The 22,995-nt window shown below is 43.0% G+C and overlaps 1 protein-coding gene across 1 annotated transcript in view; it reads left to right on the top strand.

Annotated features, from left to right (window-relative positions):
- Positions 1-471: 471 nt before the first annotated feature.
- si:dkey-174m14.3 (uncharacterized protein LOC563117 homolog) overlaps positions 472-22,995 on the top strand; it is a 40,505-nt gene continuing 17,981 nt past the window's right edge. Inside the window, exons 1-3 of the mRNA XM_063494920.1 lie at positions 472-1,476; positions 4,461-4,498; positions 22,086-22,247. Of these exons, the coding sequence (XP_063350990.1) occupies positions 493-1,476; positions 4,461-4,498; positions 22,086-22,247 (1,184 nt within the window). The 5' untranslated portion in view covers positions 472-492. The remainder of the gene's footprint in view (positions 1,477-4,460; positions 4,499-22,085; positions 22,248-22,995) is intronic.

A 22,995-nucleotide genomic window follows, 5' to 3' on the forward strand; every position in this document is an offset into this window, starting at 1 on the left:
CAAGCCCGTCTAGTCTCTTTGTGTATGTGTCAGCTGCCATGTGCTCTGTTGGATCAATTCTGTTCTACAACCACTGACCTGGAAAAAGCTGAAAAAGCTTTGCCTGCTCTGCTATCAATAGACAGTCTAATTAAGACCAGCACTGTCTGCTCAAATAGTAAAGACACTGGCTAGGATTGTATGAAAATTCCCTGTCAGTAAACCTAAACCTGGAGCTTCTGCAGATTAACTGTGACTCTCACTGTATTTGACTGTGGCCTCAGACTATGGTTGCCCTTGCCTGTGATAGGAGGGAGTTAGCTTGGCACTGAAGGAGGCCATCTGTTCAGCCTAGAGTGAAATGTATTGGATCGCTGTGAGGTTGCTTGCACAATAGTGAGACAGGATTGGGTTAGAACTCTTTAAAATTGGAGCTATCCATTGGACCATGGATCATCTGCCATTTAAAACAATTAGAGAGAGGATACATCTGTGTAGACTGGACTTAAGCCGATGGATGGGACAGGCAGCAAAACCTGCTCCCTCTCTCAGAGAGGCACAGCAAAGAAGGGCCAGCATTTCTCAAAGTCATGGGCCCCCTTGAGTCCGGCTACCCCCATGTTCAATGGTGATCAAGTCTGGCTGGAGGAGCTGATAGACCCTGCTTCTAACCAGTCCTCTCCCAGTCAGCCATCTAGCCCCAGCGATCCAAGCAGCAGTCCAGGAGGCAGTAGGAGTAGCAGTGACGGCACTGACAGCCTGCACAGCTGGAACTCTGGGGTGACCTGCATCCTGCACAAGTCTATCAAGAAGCAGAGCCAGGAAGCTTTTCAGACTCGGCTCAGAGGAGACAGAGATTGGGAGAAGCTTGCAGCAGTTCCTTCTAGCAGGCCTCATGGCAGAGGACATCCACAGGCAGAGCAGGGAGGAGACAGCCACAGCAGAAATCTGCATCAAGGGAGGGGCTCTGTACTTTCACACACCAGCTCTAAGAGCGGAAAACCACAGTGTGTACTGGAGGAAAAGATTGAAGCCAAACTGAAGTTTTCACAGTTCCTGGATGAGGTGACCTCTAATGTGCTTGACCCAAACAGCCTGCAGGCATTTGGAAAACCAGCATCTCCCTCTGGCTTCACCAATACAAATGCTGATCAGCCTCAAGCAGAGATCCACGTGGTGAGCCCCAGGCTACCCTGCTCAATGGCCCAGCAGCAAGGCCCTTTAGCCGAGCAGAAGACTCCGGAAGAGCGGACTTCTCCTGACCTGGTAGAAAAAAAGTATCTGGAGACGGACATCGACACTGTAAGGAAGGGCGATGAGCTGCACGACCTGGAGATAAAAGCAGACACACCAGAACAAATAGATGAGAAATATGTGATTCCACCTCCTCCAGAGTTCCGTCAAGGATTTAAGATGAAGAGTCACTTTCCTGAGTTTCACTATGACTTCCCCAGATACCCCTACAGATCTATTTCTCTGCCCAGGGGCATCAACATGGTGAGTGATGAAAGTCTTCCCAGTCTTTAATCAAAGCCAGGCCTCTGAACATATGTTGTGATTGGAACGGAAATTGTTCCTCTCAGTTTTTGAAGAGATGTCTGAGTAAATCAAGCCTTTGTATGATTTGAGTGAGCCATTCCTGATTTTTCTGCTCTATTATTAAGAGCGTAAAGAGCTCAAGTAAGCACGGGCATGTCAAAGAGTTACAATGTCTTTGTCTAGTGCAGTCTGTGGGGTTTTGTTTGAATAATCCAAGAAGCAGTTGCATATAAAATGAATGCTAGAAAAATAAATAAAACAATAAATTATTAAAGCCAGAGTTATGGGGAGAAAATTTAAAAAGAAACTTTTGTAGCCCCACTACAGATCTTTGTTATCGCTATCTGAACCAGAAAAACATTCATATACTTGACATTCCTGCCTTTATGCCATTTTACAGTCTGTATGTTATATAGAGGCCTACTTGCATACACATATAAGATAAAACGAAAGATACAAAACATAATAGTCATTCCAGCATTTTGCCCACTTGAGGGCAGTAGAAATGAACTGCAAACACCACACAGACACCTTAAATGTTGTTGAGTTTCTGACCTCCAACCTATGCGCTAATTTTAGCTCTGATTTGCTCTCCACCATCTGTTCAATGTGATGATTTGACTCATATGCAGTTTTTTTTTCGGGCTTTTTATTATTTTGCTGAAAAGAACACTGGGATAAAAGCAAAACATTTAAAGTTATGACCACTGAAACACCTCTAGGTCTAAAAGAAGTTCGAGCTTTGGGCGATGATTCTCTCAGAGTCTTACACAGAGTCATTCAGTTTACTGCTAATTATAAAAATATGGCTTGCAATTGACTTGGGTTCGCCCAAGTCAAGCTCTTTAAAGTTGTCACCTCTCTGGTGATTATTGAACCTAGAATATGTAGTCAGAAAGCAGACAAACCATGTCATCCTGGTGATGACATTATGAGTGTTCCATGCAGTTCTGCTGAGCTAAAGCTTCCAATTAATAGTAAATCATTTGGAGCAAGAATGAGCTGTGGGTGTACGATTTCTCCTGCTGACCCACATAGACATCCTCAGCTGATTCAATAGACTGGGTATACTGATGTGTCTGTAAGTTTGCACAGGAGCGCTGCTTCATGCTGACCAATAAGCAGACTTTTATGGGACTCCTCATTAGCATTCTACCCATTAGCAACTCCTCCACACAAACAATTTGAACTGAACAATGCTGTCATTTACTGACTCAGCCCACTCGCATTTATTTTGTGACATCCATCATTTACTCAGTTTGAAACATAACCTTGCTAAAATGGCTGTGAAAGCAGCGAACCTTGTTGCACAACTGTTTCCTTCTCGAGTAGCAACCAGTGTTTCCACTGGCTTACACCACTAGAGTGCATTACACGGGAGGACAAGCCTGAGGGCTCAATCAGCAATTACTACAACCAGCGAGGGTATTTTTGCAGTCTCAGCATGACATCCATGTCAGTGGTGGATGATGAGGATGATGAAGCACTTGGCTAAGGTTACCTAGTTGCTAAATGTGCACCGCTTTACTGACTAGGATGCGTGCAAGCTTATTGTTTTACATCTCCGGGTTTGGGGTCTGTTTTTTTTAGCATTTCTCACCCCCCAAAAAACAAAACATACTTGACAGATCTTCAAACTCTGTGTCGCTCCCATTTAATAATAAAGGAGAAGATCACATTGCCTTAATTTATTGTCTGATTAAAATTCAGCCTTTGCCGTCACCTTAGCAACTGCTTGAAAAAAGGTGGGTGGTGTGTGGGGGCTGAGAGGCAGGCATGTGAGCCTGTTGGCGTTCATCTCAGTGTGAGTGTCTGTGTGTCGCTGCAAAGTTTCATCTCCTCACACAAGTCCTTGTACTTGTAACGAAACATTCTTTGCACTTGACCTTCTGCTGTGCACACACACACACACACACACACACACACACACACACACACACACACTCACACACTGAACACGCATTCCCCCCACCCCCCGCTTTAAGATGCGTTTTGTTGGTAATCTGACTCAAATAATCTCTTCGCAACGACTGCTTCCTTCATTAATTACAGGAGATAAATATGGATGAACGTCTCCCCTAAGTGCAGATGGTAAAATCTGCTTTCTAGCATTCGTCAAATTATGAAACATGATAACATAACAGCGTGGATACCACCCTCGATCGGGCCTAAATTTGAATGGAGATGGGGGAATATTCTCAAATCGATGCATAATTCATCGCTTTCGGAAAAAAAGAAAAATGAAAAAAAAGCAGCCGATTCATATAAAACCTATTCTCCTTAACAGCCAAGGACTTGAGATGTAAGATTCAACAGATTGAACCACCTGTTCCCCCCACTCTCCACCCCCCCCCCACCTCCCCCTTGTTTCCCCTTCTTTCTATGTCTCTCTCCACATCCTCCTCCCTCTCTTTCCCTCTGTGCTCCTTCTCTCCGATTCAGCACCTCGACAGAGATACTGAGTCGCTGCCAGTATCCCTCATGGGGGGGCTTGCCATGTATCTGCAGTCTGGCTGCAATGGAGGTTTTCACTCTCCCTCCCTCCCTTTCTTCCCCCTTTCCTTCGCCTCGCTTTCTCACTCTCTCCCCTCGCACTCCTGGTATGGTACGATTGTTCTCTTCTCACCTCAAGTGAGCGCAGATGTACACATCCGGGCGCAGTTTGATGAGCGTTGCATGGGGTTTCTCACTAGTAAGGGAAAAAGGGAAGAGGAGCAGATGAGGGAGCACGGATGTGAGTGGGGGGGGGGAGTGTGGGGACATAAACAAACACATAGGGAAACACAGAGTGTGCTTGCTGAATATGTATGTTTCTTTTCTCGTTCTTTCTTTTTCTTTTCTTTTTTTTGTGGAGGGTGTTTGTGCTGCAACGGTGCTCCACTTGGAAGCTTCTGGGCCAGTTTGATGGGTCCGCTCCACTAACATGCTGTCATTTCCTTTAGATGCCTGACGAAGTGATGAACAACATAGACACCATCAGGTAAGCTTCACCCTCTCCCTCTCTCACTCTCCCTCCTTTTCTGCACATATCTTTCAGCACTCCATCATCACGCCCCCACGTTCTCCCTGTCTTCTTCCTTTAAGCTCCTTCCCTCCCACTCTTCCTGTCTCTCTCTCTCTGTCTTTCTACTCTTGCACAGTCTCTCCCTCACTCCCTCTTGTCTCTCCTCCTGGCTCAGCTGCTGCCGCTGCCGCTGCTGCTGCTGGAGTGGCGTGGTGCTAGTGGCGGCGACAGTTTTAGTGGTGGAGGAGGAGGTGGTGGGGTGGGTGCATGTGTTGGGGGTTTTCTCCGAGCTTTAAGGGAAAGCTGGGTAAACCAATCCAGATAGCATATAGAGAGGGGGTTTTCTCCATCCCCGGCGAGGCTCCGGCAGCAGGATTTTTATCTCTCGGTCTTCAGGATGAAGCTCTGCGCGAGTGGAAGGTACTGCTTCACTGTTTGCATCTTTGATTTGGATTACAAAGCTGCTTTTGGTTGCGTGTGAATATGTGTGTTTATGTGCTCATCTGTACATGATGTGGCTGCACTTGCCATGTCAGTTCGTGCTCTCTGTTTACTGATGCAGTGCTGTTAGGAATGATGTCTCTTCTCTGATACTTTGTCAAAGATAAAAGGGTGTATTTTGCAGAAGAAGGCTGACACGGTTCCATGCGGGGAACCTCTTGGCTGGAAATTCGCTGCAGTGACTATGGCGTTACTGTAAAAGCTTTTTTCCCAACAGATCAATCAGGAGGTTTTGTTTTTTTTTTAATTTGAAATAATCTCAAATCTTTTAAGGTTCCCAAAATGTCCATCCACGACTGTTACACATTGGTTTCTGTGTGATTTTTGGGCTGTCACCTGTCGGAATGCACCTGTAACACTGATTAATTACTCTGCATGATAACGCTGTTTTGCCACCACGAATACTTAAGCAAGAGCAGCTCTGATCTGTATGTGTTTAAACATGACAGTCAAAAAAACACAAACGTGAGCGTGTGCTGGTGTAGACAGATTTTAATGAGCTCATTACAAAATTGCAGGTGCTCGCCCACTTTTCTGATTTAAGTATTTCAGAGAAATTAGAGCAGCAGAGGAAACATGACGAGATGCAGCCCCCCCCCCCCCCCCCCCCCCCCCCCCCCCCCCCCCCCCCCCCCACCTCCCACTCTCTGTTTTGCACCTCACTGGCCTACAGTAGACATGTTTTAATTAATACCAGTACTAATGAACCATTATTAATCCGGCTCAGATGAAAACAGATCCCAAGCTTTCCCTTTTGTGTTAGATTACCGATGGTGTTATTACGATTTCAGGAAGATTACAGTTTAAAAGCCATTTAACCAGGCGACGAGGGGTAATTAATCTTGACGGGGTGTTTCTTTAATAGGAGGCATCAATTGTCCTCACCTCTGTGTCACAGCTTTAATTGAATTATAGCAGCTGTGCCGTAATAAGAGGGGGATAGCCCCGTGTCTATTCTGCTCGCTTTTTGGATAGGAAACCAGGTCACCTGTAGCCTATAAGCAAGCTGTGATGGGGTTAAAGAGAAATCAGGACCCACCTGAGAGTCTGACCCTACCTCTTCATCTCTCCTCCCCCCCCTCCACCATATCTGCGAGATGCCTTCGAGTCTAAATGATGAAATGTCCTGAAATCTCTCACACTCCGTTGCTCCTGCTCTCTCGCTCACTCTCTCTTCCTCTTTCGCAATCCCTGTCCCTCTCTTGTCCGGGCTCATGTGTCGGGGCCCTGGAGATGGAGATGTAAATTTTGCATAGCGACACATTGGAGCTCCAACGCAGAGGAGACCTCGGGTGGATTAAACAGATTTAAAGTTTCAAGGAGTTTAAAAAAATCGTTGTCAGAATACTCTAGCGGATGAATAACAGTGTGAAGGGTTTTATTTTAAATATAAGATTGATACCGCTTTTTAAAAAGCATGATTGACAGCCAAAGATTGAGCAAAATTATTATGCCGCTGTCTTGGTGAGTGGTGATGGAAGTGACGTCCTTGAGAGGCAGTAAAACAAAAGTCTGGGTTAGTTTTTAGATTTTTAGGACGCTGATTGATGACATTTTTTTTCTTCCATCAAACCCACTGCGACTGGATATAATTTCAGAATAATGTATGCACATTAAGTACCCTCATTATACAGGAAGAGAAGGCGATTAAAAGGTGCTTCACACTGTTAAGTTTCAGAATGTATCCTACACTTTATATCTTGGTCTTTTTAAGCCTGTTTTTAAGTAGATCGTTTTAGATATATACAGATTAAAGAAAGAACAACAAAGTGTCATGAAGAGGCCAGATAAGAGCGTAAATGCTCACTGGGATATGAGCTATAAATAGGCACTCACTCATTTGATGTGTTAATGATGGTGGTGGAGAGAGTTATCCAACACGTGACCTGCCAGGTGTTCACTTGGCTTGAGCTCTGGTGACTTTGAAGACCACAGATCTTTTTTTTTAAGTCATTAAGTCATTCAGTGACCCTTTATGCCTTAAAGGGAAGGATCTGTATTCATTATGTTTCTGCTTTTGTTTTTTTTTTCTTTTAAAAGAGCATTTTGGCATTATGGGGAAGCACCCTTAATCACTGCCTCAGTTAGTCCGCTATAATGTCTTGGCCTCGATCTGAAGGTAAACCAAATCTTCCTACTCCTCTGAAGCTCACTAATTAAAATGTCCCGTCTTGTTCGTTTAATATGTACAAAAGCCAAATGTGAAACAGCAGCTTGTAGTTTTTATAGCTTGGTTATTCCACAGCTCAAACAAACACGATACATGTCAATTATTGAGCTTCATTCGTGCTGCTTTGTGGATTTTGTTCCTTGCGACAGAGCCACGCTGCCTGTTTCCTAATCCAAACTGGCTGCCAGTGGTATGAGAGTGATATCAGTTTTCTCATCTAATTCTTGGCAAGAACACAAATAAAAGGCTCTCCCGAAGTCTTGAACTGCCGTTTAATTTTAACTTAAATTTGCCAACTGGAAGGTTTTTCTCTGCTCGTTCACGTGGTAGTCGCTGTTTGTGCTGTGTTTCAGTTAATATTGTTTCTATTTGATGCTAATAATACATATAGAATACTGGGCAGCTGCTCTATTGTAAATGAGTCAACCGGCCATGTTTATGTTATAGCAAAGGCACCTGTCAGCGTCTGGGATGTGGTCGCAGGTTAGTGAACAGTTTTCAAAGTCAACATGGTGGATAAATGGTGCAGAAATGGGGAAAGGTGAACACCAGAGTGACTCCGACAAGGGCGCGATTGTTTGCGTTGAAACATTTCCAGAACAGTGTGGCAGGTTGTGGGAGTCAGAGGAGTGACAAAAAGATCTGCTGCTTGTGGTCATATTCATATGTGTATTCATAATTTTCACACAGTATTACATCGCTATAGGAACGCCTACCTAGAGGACAAATAGGGGCGTTTGTTCTGCCAGCTGTTAACTTGGATGCACCATTTGTGAATGAATGGGTTTCATTTGTGAAAGAGCTCACTGAATTCTGTAATAGGATGCCACCACCATTGTGGCATATTCCATGATCAACTCTCAGTAGTATTAATGCAAAGTTGAACCACAAACCAGTAGACCACGATCATTATCAAACTCCTTAGGTAGCTCCTTTAGGTATAATGTGTATGTGTACTTTTTTCCATATAGTGTTCCTCCTCCCCCTCCAAACAGCAACATTATTGACCCATCCAGCTCCAAAATAAACAGAACTGTCTGTACTTTTGTGCACTTCCATCCTGTTGGCAGTCTGAGGAATTCTCCACAATAAACACATGTAAAATGCTGCCAAAATAAAGCTCTGGCTGGGACCTCACTGTGGTGGGTGCTGTTTATTGATTGCAGATACATAAAACTTGCAGTATATTTACATAACTTTGTTTTTCTCCTTCTGAGAAATGACTATTTGTGGCTTGAAACAGCTGGAAAATTAACAGGCTTTTGTTGCAATTCTATGGAGTGTCCCTTAAGTCAGAATGGTGAAAACTATGAAGACCTTAGGGCACCTTCAGATTCCCTGAGCTGTTCCGAAAGGGGAGTTTTGGCTGATCATTATAGATAGAGAGATGTTAGAGCAACAAAGAGGACGTGTTTGAAAGCGGCGTGGGAGAGAGGCTGCTCTGAAGAGGCGAGAACTTAGTTTTGACCTGCTGAAGTGGACAGTGTTGCTCTGACAGACTGATGCTCTCCACTGTCCTCTGTGGTCTGACCAGTCAGCCTCTCTCTCCCACACTGTCTGTAGGTCTCTCTATCCTGAAGCTCTGAGAGCTCCCCCGGGGGGCCATTAAGCCTATCTTATTATCTTAACCCCATTATTTCTCCTCCCCTTTGCCTTCTTCAGCACCAGCGGTCAGGTTGTGCTGGTCAGATTTATTCCTCATTGTGATGAAGCCTGCCTAATATGACAGCGGCTATAACTCAATTTTTTTGTAATTTGACTTGAATTGGACATTTACATAGTAATCTGCATTGTAGGTCAGTTTGTGGTCAATGGAAGTGACACCATTTTAATGAATTTTAAAGTGAGAGTTAGATTTTTTCTGAACAGAAGCCACTGTGAAAGCCAATGACAAAGAATGGTAATGCTAAAATATAGCTGGTAAGTGAGCTAAAATAGTGTTTAGCACAGAACTATAATGCTAAACTTGTGTATTATTAGTAAAAGTGAGGTAAAGCATCTATAAGCATATATATAAACATGGATATAGCCACTGTGGTAAAGCATACTCTACTTTATGGTAACTTGAACCCTTATTCTGAGCTTACTTGTATTCAGTAAAGTGTGGAACTGGAGATTAAGGGCACAAACCCATCAGTGAAGTGTTTACTGAGGTTATAGAGCAACAGAGCTGGAAATGTTTTTTGTAACTAGAGGGGTCGTGTCCTGCTGGCCATTAGAAAGAATGCTTCCTTAAGTTAATTTTCAGACCCAGAAATCTGTCTTTTATATACAGTCTATAAAAATACAGCAGTATTCACTAAATCAGCGGTCACCGACCTTTTTAGCGCCACAGACCGGTTTGTGCCCGACAATATTTTCACGGACTGGCCTTTAAGGTGTCGCGGATAAATACAACAAAATAAAACTAGTACCGGTACCGAAAAAAAGAAGATTTATTCATAACACATGTGAAAAGACCCACGAAAAAAACGATAACAAAATAACGCTAAAAACCGATAAAAACCCTGAAAACCATACATTTCACACCCGAGTCTCAACTCTCGTGGCCTGTTACCAAATGACTCACGCCCGGGAGTTGGGGACCGCTGCACTAAATGGTTGCTAACCTTTGCATAACCCCTGCATAAGAGTGGTTTGTAATGCTTTTTATTTGCAAGGGGAGGAGTTTTGGATAAAATTCTCAAACATGTGTTTTTAGAAGTTGCTGGTGTCACATAGATAAGTACAAGGTTTCTGCTCTTACTATAACAAAATTCAACAACACAAGCAGCTCTGAAGCTTAATATCAAATAGGCTAATTTGAAGGATTTCTAAAAAAGGTGCATGTAAAATGAATTGCCAGGCTAAAAATGACACCAGTCATCGGGACATTGCACTGGATCTTTTGGTTCCTCTGGGTTGTGATTTTGGGCTCTATGGCTTGTTCTGTCAGATGTTTCTGGCATCACAGAGATACGTGCAAGCTTACCTTTCTTTAAACTAGATGTAAGATGTAAAACCCGGCAGTGAGCACAAGTCATCAAGACGCTGAGGCAAAACAAATTATAAATCCCTTTTTTTTTTGTTTTTTACCCTTTCCATAAAAATAGGGCAAGCGTACTTTACACTACATGAATACGTGACACCACTCTGAGACCTGTAGGGGTTTTCTGTCATGCCGGGCATCAGGATATTGGACCAGACCTTTTGATTCCTGTGCGCTGAAAGGGTGGCTTGTTGGCTTGTTGGGTGATCAAATTGGATTAGGTTCTGGATCTGTTCCTGTCCCTTCTAGAGCAGTTTTTTGCAACTTGATGGGGTATCTTATCTGTCATCGTTCACTTAACCTCTCTGTGCTTAAAATGATGTTGCTGATTGGCATATAAAATGAACGCAACATATAAAAAATATGTTTTTGTACTAATTGTAGGAATCATGCAAGATTTTAAGATACACAGCTCAGTTCAGTGGCTGTGGGCTAAATATCTAGTTAGCATGCCTGTGAAAATAGCAGACGCCATGTAAAATCCCAATCTGTTAAAAGTCTGACACAAACTCATGCCTGCACAAGAGGTTACATTGCTGTTGGACAGATACAATTGTAGAACCCATCTTCTCAAATCAAATAAATGCATTTCTTAAAATGTTGAACTGTTATTCGAAACCAAAACAGTTCACCAAGCCATAAAGCACTTAAAAACCAAACTGCAGGGACCTTTGTAATAAAGAGTATCAACCTGTGAGAGTTTAGGAGAAAATTAAACAGATAAATTAAAGCTTTTCAAGCAAATGTCTGCAGCTTGTTTGCCTCGGTCAAGCCGGAGGTCACAGATTACCCTTGTTTTCTTTCCAAGCCACTACATTAATGGGGCTATGCTGGAAAGTTATTAGTGCTATATTGCGTCTTCCCAATATAGTGCCTCTCTGTTTTTTTTAAAGATCCATTCATGCATCCCTGAGTTGAGGCTTTTTAGGCAGCCTCTTGAGAGTTATGGATGGACCAGTAAGTACATCTGAGCCACTTTCTATATGTGTATAAGTGCACGAGGTAAATGCTGAGGAAACACACACACACACACACACACATACACGCACAGAAACACAGAGCACTACACTGCAGGCTAGATATGCAGAGGTTGTTCCTTTGTTGCATCTAATCACTACCTGTCCATTCGAGCTCCACTCGTAAACAGCATGCTGCGATGGTGGGTGGCGTGCTGTGCGTGCGAGTGTGTGTGTGTATATACACATGTGTGCACGTGCATCCATGTGTGTTTGTGTCTGTTCTATTTTTAATGAGCTGAACCCGTTTGAAAGCCGCTTGTGTTTTTCCATCCCGTCTGCTTTTGGTTGTGGTTGCAAACGTGGCAAACACTGGCCTTGTTTTTTGCACCACAACAGCATTTTCACAGCTGTATTTTTTTTCTCTTTCCAACCAGCAAAATAAATAAATAAATGGATAAAAATGAAAAGACTGTGGACAGAAATGCTTTTATTTATTTATTTATTTCCTGCTCTCATCCTTTCTGGGAAAATTTAAATTGTGAAAGTAATTCAGAACCACTGAGATGGAACAAAGTAATCAGCGGGAAAACTTTGGTTTCAACTTGTGAAAGAGTTCAAAAGTTGTTTTTTTGGTGAGAGGGTGTATTCTGGGTCGAGAAAGACGTGATCTCAGCGTCTTTGCTAGGACAGCTCTCGGTAGGATTCACTGGCGCTATGAATATCTTGTCTGAAGGATGAGCTCATTTTTTTTTGTAGAGCAGCATGTTTTTATGTTTTTAATGCGCTCAGTGTGTGGGTTTGTTTTTTAGGAACGTGCAGGTCATTGTTTTTGCCACTCTGAGGCTCCTAGCTCGAATTTTATCTTTGTTTTTTTTTTTATTTCTATTTGCAAATTTGAAAACTATTTCTGTAGTTCCTCAAGTGAAAAATGGCCGTGGCCAAGGATGTGGCTTCTGATTTTTTTTTAAAATTTATTTTACATTCAAATATCAAATTTTTGATTCGGACATGGAAAACAAATTTCTTCCAGGGACTGCCCAAATGCACTCAGTCAAAAGCACAATAAGCCTCCATAAACCCAACATACCTACCTGACCACTTCATTAGGTACACCATTCAACTGCTCATTAACAGCCAATCACATGGCAGCAGCTCAAAGCATTTTTACGTTTGCAGGAATGGGGTGAAGCTGAAGTTCAGAGGGTAAATGGCCTGTATTTGTATAGCGCTTTACTAGTCCCTAAGGACCCCAAAGCGCTTTACACATCCAGTCATTCATCCATTCACACACTGGTGATGGCAAGCTACATTGTAGCCACAGCCGCCCTGGGGCGCACTGACAGAGGCGAGGCTGCCGGCGCCACCAGGCCCTCTGACCACCACTAGTAGGCAATGGGTGAAGTGTCTTGCCCGAGGACACAACGACTGAGACTGTCTGAGCCGGGGCTCGAGCCGGCAACCTTCCGATTACAAGACGAACTGCCAACTCTTGAGCCACGATCGCCCATGTCAATGTGACATGGTTGTTCGTATCAGCTAGACTTATAGTATATCAGAAGCTGCTGATCTACTAGGATCTACTGAGAATGGTCCAAAAATGAGAAACACAATCACCATTCCACCACCAGCAGCCTAAACCTGTTGATACAAGGCAGGATGGATCCATGCTTTCATGGTGTTTACAACAAATTCTGACCCTACCATCATACAACAATTCCTAATCTTCTAATGGCCATGTCTACATGAATACATGCATTGAGTTTCTGCCAAATGAGTGGCTGACAAGATACTTGCATTAACAAACAGCTGAACAGGTATACATAATGAAGTGACAGCCGAGGGTATTATGTGTTTATATATTCCCTGAACAAAAATGCCGTGGGGAGGCTTGAATAATTAGGGAATCACAAATGAGTGGTATGCTGAAAACAATACTCTGGTAGGGAAAGTGTTAATGTATTAAGTGGTAGAGGAACTCTTGGAAGATAAATAAACAGATAACATTCAAACCAGTTCTCTAGCTTTGCATTTCATCATTATACCGGTGCCTGTATCAAACCCTCTTTTTAACGCGGTGCCATTTTCTACGTCTAAATGTCTGCCTGCAGCTTATTCTGTGGTTGATGTTGGACTCTGTTCTCTGTGTTCACTCCTTCAGTTTTGGCAGAACAGAACTGTTTGTATTTGGGATCGGCGAGCCTCCATCACCTCTTCCGCTCATTCTAAAATCCTCTCGGGATGTTGTCGTGATTTCACACTCCCCTGTGCCGGGTGCCATCAGCAGCACATGAAATCCGTTCAGCGGGTCATTATCCCCTGCTGCCGCTAATGATGTTGGTAGTTGCTGTGAAACTACTTAGGTGTCTGCTCCCGAGTTAATCAATGCAGGACCGAGAAACAGCTAAGACATAAACCCACACACACACTGACAGAATAGCACCCTAATTTGAAAGCTGATTTTTGTCTGTGAGGTGGTTGAGTCATACTGTACATGCCATTGGACTGAGTGACTACTGCAGGTTGTTAATCCGAAGGCACAGGGGCCAGAAAGAGCATCATCTCTTTCCCTGCTGCTGGATGAGTCAGCCACTCGGGTTCCCCCGCTCTAATGCTGAGGTCTGGGCCTGTGATAAGGGTTTTTCCTGAGAGCCAATCTTGCTGAAAGGTAGACGCAATCAGGAAGCCAGGAAGGAAGAAAGAGATCGACGGAAGAGGCAAGGAAAAGGAGAGGAAGGAGGTAAAGAAATGATGACTTTTCAGCAGAGACTTCACACCCGCTCTCTTTGCTTTTCCTTTGTAATTTGGCAAAGCTCACTTCCTCTTTAATGTCTTTGGCTTTATTGTAAATACTCTGGCTAGCAACCCCCCCCTACAAGCACACACACACACACACACACCCCTCTACTTTTCCATCTCCCTCATTCCACAACTTTAATGCCCTCCTCCTCTTTTACCACCTCCCTCTTCCTCTTCTTTTCAATGCTCTCGAATGTCAGCGTGGCACGAGTGGGTGGCAGGCACCGCCATCCGAACGAGCCCCTTGTAAGGTTTTGCTGCAGTGTGAGGATGGGCACAAGGAAGACGAAGAAGCAAGCAAGCGAGTGAATGAGCGAGGGTGTTGTGCGTTGGCGTTTTGACAGCGGACGCCTGATGGGGCCTGAGACGTGTCGCTAACAGCTGTCCTTTTTCACTTTTATGGCAGACAGTGTTGCTTTAATTCAAGCCTGGGAGAAGGAGGTTGAATAGGCAGAGCTTGTGCCGCAGAGTAAACACAGGCACGCACACATACGAACGCACAAGCAGGAACACACCTAGACTTATAGATGCAAACAAATGTGTACATATGCGTACGGACAATCAAGCGTACACCTGCATGGATAAACTCACACATTTCTGCCACTTTAATGCTCTCAAATACATGCCAAAATACCTGCCAAATCTTAAACACACACGCGCGCGCGCACACACATATTCGAAGCTGGTATGACTCAGAGGGGAGCAGCTGGAGTGAAGGCTCCAGTGGCGGTAGTGAGCTGTCACCATCTGGAGGAGTACATGTCTCCCTGCCTTCTCAGCCAGTAGCAGAAGTCACCTCCCAACAACTGGGCATTAGTAGATCAACATGTTTCTTTATTTCATAATACGTGCGTGTGTGTACACAGTATCAGTGGGTACAACACCCCAAACATTAGCTGTAACCCGCTGCAGTCCCAGCCACAGTCGGTCATTGCTTCCTTCCCGGATGGTCAGCCCACTGCTCGGATCAGAGGAGCTTTGATCAAGCTTTGACAGCCTGTCTCATTCAATAACATGCGCCATTTGTCTGTGTGCTGAAGGCTGCACCTGTGCTGCGGACGCCACCAAGACGCAGAGGACTGGAGGGATGGAGGAAATATTTATACAAAAGACTTTCAGTCTTTCAGGCTTGTCAAACTCCTTCATTCACACTGCCTGGATGTGTCAGCTCCTCTTCTTTGTGTTTGGACATATACGAGATGAAGACACTGAGTCTGCAAGGGATGTTTGTTTTTACTGATAAGTCTGATATCCGCCTGTCACAGGAGACTTTCCTCCACAACTAGTGACATGAAACAAGTCTATGTCTTGCCAGGACCCAGAAGCAGTTTTTTTTAACCTCCAGTAGATTTTGTCTAATGGCTCCTGACCACAAGCAAAGGGATTCAGCATTAAATACAATATTTAGGAATGTAGAAAAGGTTTGTGAATATTTATGTTTTTTAAATAGATATAGACAAATGTTTCAAATATTTCATTTTTTGTATGAAGGCAGTTGTGGGGGTTGTTTGCTTATGTTCCAGAGTGCTTTCAAAATTTCATCAAACCACACTCACACAGTATGTGAGTGATGAGGCAGCTTAGTGCTTCTTTGTGTGTTTTTCCATGTCAAACTGCTAACATTTTTTCTTTTAATATACAGCATTTGTGGTCACAAAAGAATACTTTTCATTCAAAATCAGGTTTTCAGTTCCCCAAATGTTCCCTAAACTGAGTGGGGGGAACCTAGATTTAAGAAGAAAATGCAGACAAGCTGTTTGTGGGAGCCTTTAATTTAAGAAATAAAAATATACACAGAATGTACTCACCAGACGCTTTATTAGGTACATCTTAATATTAATTGGTTGGACGCTCTTAAATCTTTGTGGCACAGATTCAACAAGGTGCTGGAAACATTCCTTCACTGGTTCTAAGGGGCCCAAAGTGTGCCAAGAAAACATTGTCTACACCATTACACCACCAGCCTGAATCATGCAAGGCGGGATGGTTCCATGCTGTACGCCAAAATCTGATCCTACCATCTGAATGTCACTTTAGTAATCGAGATTCATAGACCATGGAATGTTTTTCCAAGCTTCTGTTGTCCAGTTTTAATGAGCATGTATGAATTGTGAGCCTCAGTTTCCTGTTCTTAGTTGGCAGGAGTGGCACCCAGTATGGTCTTCTGCTACTGTAGCACATCTGTTTAAAGGTTTGATCAGTAGCTTGTTTAGAGATGCTCTTCTGCATACCTTTGTTTCATGAGTGATTGTTGCTTTTGTTTCACAGTCAACAAATGTTGTCAAATGCTTTCTCTTTAAACCCTCGAGATGGGTTTGTGGGAAAATCCCAGCAGATCAGCAGTTTCTGAAGTACTTTAACCCAGTATCCCGGCAAAGCGTGTAATAGACCCACTAGTCCATCCTATGAATGTCACGCTTTGCTTCTCCTAGGCATGAAATGGACAGGCATGCTTAAGTTGCAGTACTTTTCAGTGCCAGCAGAGTGCGATAATGTATTTAAAGGCAACATAAAACAGTCATGGACAAACTTTTAATGAAACACATTCACATGTAAACACATATCAGCCATGTAGCTTAATATTACGTGGAATAGAAGGAGCCTGGATTGTACTTCATACCTTCATTGGTCAGTTTAACTTGTTGGCTTTAAATAAACTATCGCCCTCTGCTGGTACTACAATTTAATTCCATTTCACACATAGGAGAGGCAAAGTGTGGCATCCACACGATGGTCCAGCCGGTCTATTACATGCTTTGCTGTGATATTGGGTTGATGACTCAGAAAACCCTGCCACGACAACAACTGTCTCATGTTCATAGTCCCTTAAATTACCTTTCTTCCTCATTCCGATGCTCAATTTGAACATCAGCAGGTCATCTTGACTGTGTCTACATGCGTAACTACAATGATCTGCTTCCATGTGATTGATTAGATATTTGAGTTAATGAGTGTTCAAACCAATGCAACTAACAAAGTGGCCGGTGAGCGTATATATTCCCTCTCCTTTAATGGATTCCCCTCATATGGTAGCTGAACTTTGCTGGAAAGCTGAAAGGAATCCCTTGCTCTTTATGTCTGAAGGACTGAGTCCAAAGCTTGACATTTACGGCTGATGTCTCAGACAGTTTTACTTCTCATTTTCGCTTCCGCTGTTTCTTTGCAGGAAACACTGTGCACCGTCAGTGGAAGAAGTAAGACAAAAATGGTCTTTACTCTGAATTTAGTGCCTTGAATTTAAGGAAACAGGACAAAACTCGTGGGATATTTGCCATTAAAGTGTCCATATTATGCTTAATGGGATTTCCATGTCATTTAGTCTTCTACACAGGGGTTTGCACAGTTAAAAAGACAAAAGTCAACACCAAATAGAGTAATTCTCACCCACAAAGAAAAGCTATTGAAGTCCTTCTTATGCCTCATTTGTAGTACAGACTTTTCCAGACTTTCTGTTACTCATCTACATAACAGTGGTATAAGAGTGGCTAGTTTTGGCACATATTCTCCAAAATATCTCAGCCATGAGCAAAGCACACCAAATGTTCTGGTGTCGGGTACAAAGAGTGAACGCATGAATCTTCACGGCATCTGAAGACCCAGTGAATTATTTTCATTTTGATGCAATATCCGGAGGGGAAAGTTGCAAACATTGCTATGTGTGCTCTGTGCTCAAAAGGGGTTTTATGTAGAATGAGAGAAAGTTGGATCATAGCAAATTCGGCTTTTCAGGGGGAGAGGCCTCAAATAGACTGGAGCTAAAGAGCATTTCAGACAGAAGGTGAGAAGAGGAGGTGCAGCATGTGAGAAAAATTATGAGAAAAGTAATGCATTTATTTTATTTGTTATTTTTAGCAGCAGATCCCCTATATACAACTACAGGCCCTTTAAAAAAGAATATGGGTTCTTTCATATGAATATGACCGACAGAATCTGTCCATGGATCTTAACATCAGTTTTGTCCTGCTTGACTTGTCCTTACTAAAAGTTGCCATCCTGTCTGTTTGCTTTGTTTGGCAGGGTCAACACAGATAGATCACTCACTAATTCCAGAGTTAGCTGGTCTCCTTTGGAAAACTAACATAAATGCTGTCTCCCTGTGGTCAAGCCCTTTAAACACATGAGAGGGAAGGAACACAGACAAACCATGAAAAAGATATACATTGGCAAAACTGCCTTAAAAGTCCCCCGAAATGGCGGCAAACATCCGAAAAAGAGGTAAGAGTGAACGTCTCAGACGCCATCTTTCCATCCATCCTCGTTTTTTATCTGTTTGTCCGTTCATCCGCCCACGAGGTGTCTCCTCTCGCCATCCAGAGGTGCTAAAGCAGCCTCATCCCGCCTCTCCAAGCCCAGAAGTCACGCTGCCTCGTCATCTCATCTTGCTGGAATGAAAACACTCATTATGTCTGACTCAGCTCCTGTTCACCGAGGAGGTCACTAATGGGGGATTTAACATCCCTGGAGCTACTTCACATTAACTCATCCTCTACCAAACAACAAACACCTGTTTTCCCCTGATGATTCCAACCAATCACAGGGAGGCATGAGGCGAGGAGGTGGGGGCTGCTTGGATAATGCGGCACTCAAATGTCACTCAGTCATTTGAGACATTCATTGAATCACTCTGTGGGCAGGTTTTCTCTACTCACTGACACAGTTCCATAAAACATAAACACTATCCCACATTCAGTCTGAAGTTAGACTGAAGCTAGAAGTTATTTAGTATTTAGCATTTTTGTATTTACAGTTGAGTAAATGGAGACTAGAGCTGTGCTTGAGGCAGGATAGTCAAAGGAGTTTGCAAAGAAAAGCGTCTGGATTTCTTTAAGTTGCTTGAAGACGTTTCACCTCTCATCCGAGAAGCTTCTTCAGTTCTAAGGTCAAATGGCCGAGAGTCCCAGATTTAAACCCAGTGGGAGTATCCCCCCAAAGAGGGACAAAGGACCCCCTGGGTCAAAACTCCAAAACACAGACTTAACAACGTGGTGTATGCTGTACAGTGGAACGAGGAATGCCCAGACCTCTACATTGGAGAGACCAAACAGCCACTTCACAAGCGCATGGCACAACATAGAAGAGCCACCTCCACAGGACAAGACTCAGCAGTCCACCTGCATGTTAAGGATAAAGGACACTCTTTCGAGGATGCCAGTGTTCACATTTTGGACAGAGAGGACAGATGGTTTGAAAGAGGAGTGAAAGAGGCCATCTATGTCCACTGTGAGCAACCATCTTTGAACAGAGACGGTGGTTTACGACACCAACTGTCTGCCATCTATAATCCAGTTTTGAGTTCCCTCCCCAGACGCCTTAATGCCCACTCACATCCTGGGCCATCTGACCTCAGGAATTCACATGACAAGGTGGGGCCAGGTTTCACAATGAGCTCACCCGAAACCCTGGCTGATTAGGTCCCACACCCGCTTTCACACCTTGGCTCATGTGATTAGAGGATCACCAGGGGGTCCTTTGTCCCTCTTTGGGGGGAAACTCCCACTGGGTTTAAATCTGGGACTCTCGGCCATTTGACCTTAGAACTGAAGAAGCTTCTCGGATGAGAGGTGAAACGTCTTCAAGCAACTTAAAGAAGTCCAGACGTTTTTCTTTGCAAACTCCTTTGACTACGATGACCTGGATGACTGAGAACCTTCACAGACATCTTGAGGCAGGATACTCAATCTGAGTGCATAAAAAAAGGCTTTAAAAGAGAACGTAAACTACTTTTACAGAAGCACAACTTACCTAACACGAGAAAAAATAAGTTCTAAATTTGATAAGATATTATGTTGCTTTGCTAAAAAAAAGTGGAAATGAATAATTCAGATGCTCAGTTTTTCATAAAATAAAACTTAATTGGTTTAAAAATAGAAGCAATCCATATCTGATACAGAGTCAGTCTGAGAGAATATGAGCACTGCATTATGTATCTTTTTGTTATTCTTTAAGAAAAACAAAACATTGCGAGTTTGTGCAAGGATCTAGCTGCATTTATTTGTGGCAGAGAAGACAAGAAAAGGTAGAAGTGAGGTGATATTTACAGAGCCACAAAGTCTACATGCAGAGAATATAGGGTGGATGGATGGGTTGACAAAACACTGGACTTTAAGACAGTAAACTGTATTCAGCTTTTATTATTGTAACATTGGACAGTGTTGGTATTTAGTTTTAATCCACCAATACTTCACTGACACAGGCCTTGAGCTCCTGGCAACCTCTGGTTACTAGGGCAAAGTTAATATTCTCCAGCCAGTTGCTGAGTGCTTGTTGACCAGATGAAAGCTGCACCAAAGAGAGTGCTGCACCACAAACCTTGCTGTGATTGCTGTGTTGACCACATGTAACATGCTGACTTGTCTGCAAACACCCTCCGAATACTCGCTAAGTGGTAGTGAAGCTAAAAAAATTATACACAAACCAGAAAAAGACACCATTCCCCATCAAAATAAAACCACCACCTTACTGCTCCAACCAACACATTTCAAAAAGTGCAACTTTGAGCAGCTTTTGAAAGCAAACGCAAGGAGGTTTTTGGTACAGCTGACTAAGAATTACACATTTTTTTCTAGCGACCTGTAGTTGCCAGGGGTTACCAACTGGTCTATAGTACTGTGTGTCTGGGTTCTTATTTAGCATCCTTATCCTTATTCCCCTAAACCGAACAGCTGTTGTAACACTTCTATCTAGGTCAGAGGACAGGAACACAATATGGTCATTCAACCCTTTGAAATGAGGTAGCTGCTAAAAAAAAAACCCCACTAATGCACAAATAATGGTCTTTAACCATAAAAAACACTTTTCAGTACACAAATAGTGGTCCATAATAACAGGTGTAATAATAGTGGTCTATAGTGGCCTATAATAGTGCGCATGAGTCACCTTTTTTAGTTCAGCTCAATTTTGTTTTTCTAAGCTTAGTGTGGATATACCAAACATAGCTACTTTAACCAAAGTCGTCCTCTGCGTCCATGTCTCCTGCACATATCTGGTGCATCTGTGTTGTAATTTGCCTTTAATGGGGAAATGAAAAGAGACATTTGGACAAAACCACTGAGAAATGATAGAGCGGAAATATTCATTTATACCCAATGAGGTTCTGTATGAAGTCTGGTTTGACCCGTTCTACTTTTCATCTTATCGATTGCAGAAAGATTATCATGCATGCTAATTAGATTAAACTGGGTGATACCTCTTTTTAGTGTCCTGAAAAAACAAAATCCCTCAAAGGAACCTGTTCCTGTTCATTTTTTTTTTGATGTCCCTCAGCCCTCGACTCCCTGAATCTATGATTTCGTTAAATAGTGAGAAAAAGAGACAAAGAGAGGAAGTGACAAGAACGTCGTGACCACATCTCCATCCACTCTGCTATCTGTTATCCGGTCTCAGATAGAGTCATTACCCTCCTTCCTCCATCTGTCCGTCAATATGAGGTCCATTAAGCCCCACCGTGCACATTCAGATCCATCAAGGCAACAGACATTTCCTCCTTTCCCACTCACACTTGCCCTTTTATTAGATTGTAGCTCAGGTAATGCACATACTCTAAAAATACTCATCATTGTGCTGTCTTCCTGTATTACATGTGGGGAATATTGTCGTTTTGTAAATCTGAGCCTTCGGGGTCTATTCGCATGACATATTAGATTTCATTGTCTCATGTTTCATCACTGATTAAAACCTCTTTTTTTCTCCATTGGGCCTGTATTACTTTCTGGTGAGGTTTCTGTGATGTGCTGCAGAGCTTTAATACTGAAAAAGATTGACTAATGCTCTAATGTCTTAAAAAGCTCTGTATCCTTACTTACCCCAGCCTGGATTCTTAATTAGAGATCTGTGTTTTGATCCCATGTTTTCCTCGCACCACGCACTTTTGCAAACAAGTTTTCTACTTTTATCACCCTCTCATGATGCTCCCATCATAACTGCACAGCCATTCAGGGGTGCATTAAAAAGATCTGTAGACTACTTAGATAAGCATGCACTCAAGTTAGGAGCCTGTTTCCTCCATCATGTGCTCTGAACCCGTGTGTGTGTGTGTGTGTGTGTGTGTGTGTGTGTGTGTGTGTGTGTGTGTGTGTGTGTGTGTGTGTGTGTGTGTGTGTGTGTGTGTAGCTCATTGCTGGAGCAGAAGGAGGACTTACGGAAAAGACTTAACTACACAACACACAAGCTGGAGCTACTGCAGAGCGAATTTGACTCCACACGGCAGTACCTGGAGACGGAGCTGCGCAGAGCACAGGAGGAGTTGGACAAGTTTACTGATAAACTGCGCAGGTAGGCCCCTCAGTACAAACTGTACAACACCCAGGGGGCAAAGATGGTGGCAATGTGGCACAGACGGTTTCACAAATTGTTTGTGGACTCTATTTGCAGTCAACATTTCTCATTTTCAGAAAATTAAGATTCTCTTTTTTTTCTCCACTTGTGAGAGCAAACATGAGCAGCTAGAGTAAAAGACAATAACAACACAGCTCTGTCACAGGAATGTAAACAGCAACAGCAAATGTTTTATATCCCATCTTTTTCACAAATGCTCTGTGGTGGATAGTGCTTGCACTGGACTTTCCACATTCAGAACTTACCCATGGGTATCCGCAGTTAGCCAGGCTGGAGTTCTGGTCCACTGAACACAAGCTTAAAACTGAGGAAAGATAAAATATACTGAGGGAGCTGTAGGAGAAGCCCATTATAGCCCAAACAACACAAGAAGTACGTAGCAGTTGTTTTAGTGGACTTTTTATGACGTGTAAGATCAAACTTTTTATTTTATTTATTGAGCAGGAAAAAGTTAGGCCTGTTGACATTAAACTGGCCTGACTAAAACAGGGTTAGCACAGGTTTCTGTTCTGTAGAACAATAATAGGAACGATAATAATAACATACAAATGTATTCTTCAATCAAATACTGTTTATAAGTCTGTATAAATCAAGGATGTCAAACTCATTTTACATCGGTGGCCCACTTTGATCTTAAGTTGGCCTCCCTTTTTTGTCAGTGTAGGGAAGTTAAACTGTAATCTCT

This window comes from Pelmatolapia mariae, linkage group LG15 (genome assembly GCF_036321145.2).
Source record: "Pelmatolapia mariae isolate MD_Pm_ZW linkage group LG15, Pm_UMD_F_2, whole genome shotgun sequence".
Taxonomy (NCBI): domain Eukaryota; kingdom Metazoa; phylum Chordata; class Actinopteri; order Cichliformes; family Cichlidae; genus Pelmatolapia; species Pelmatolapia mariae.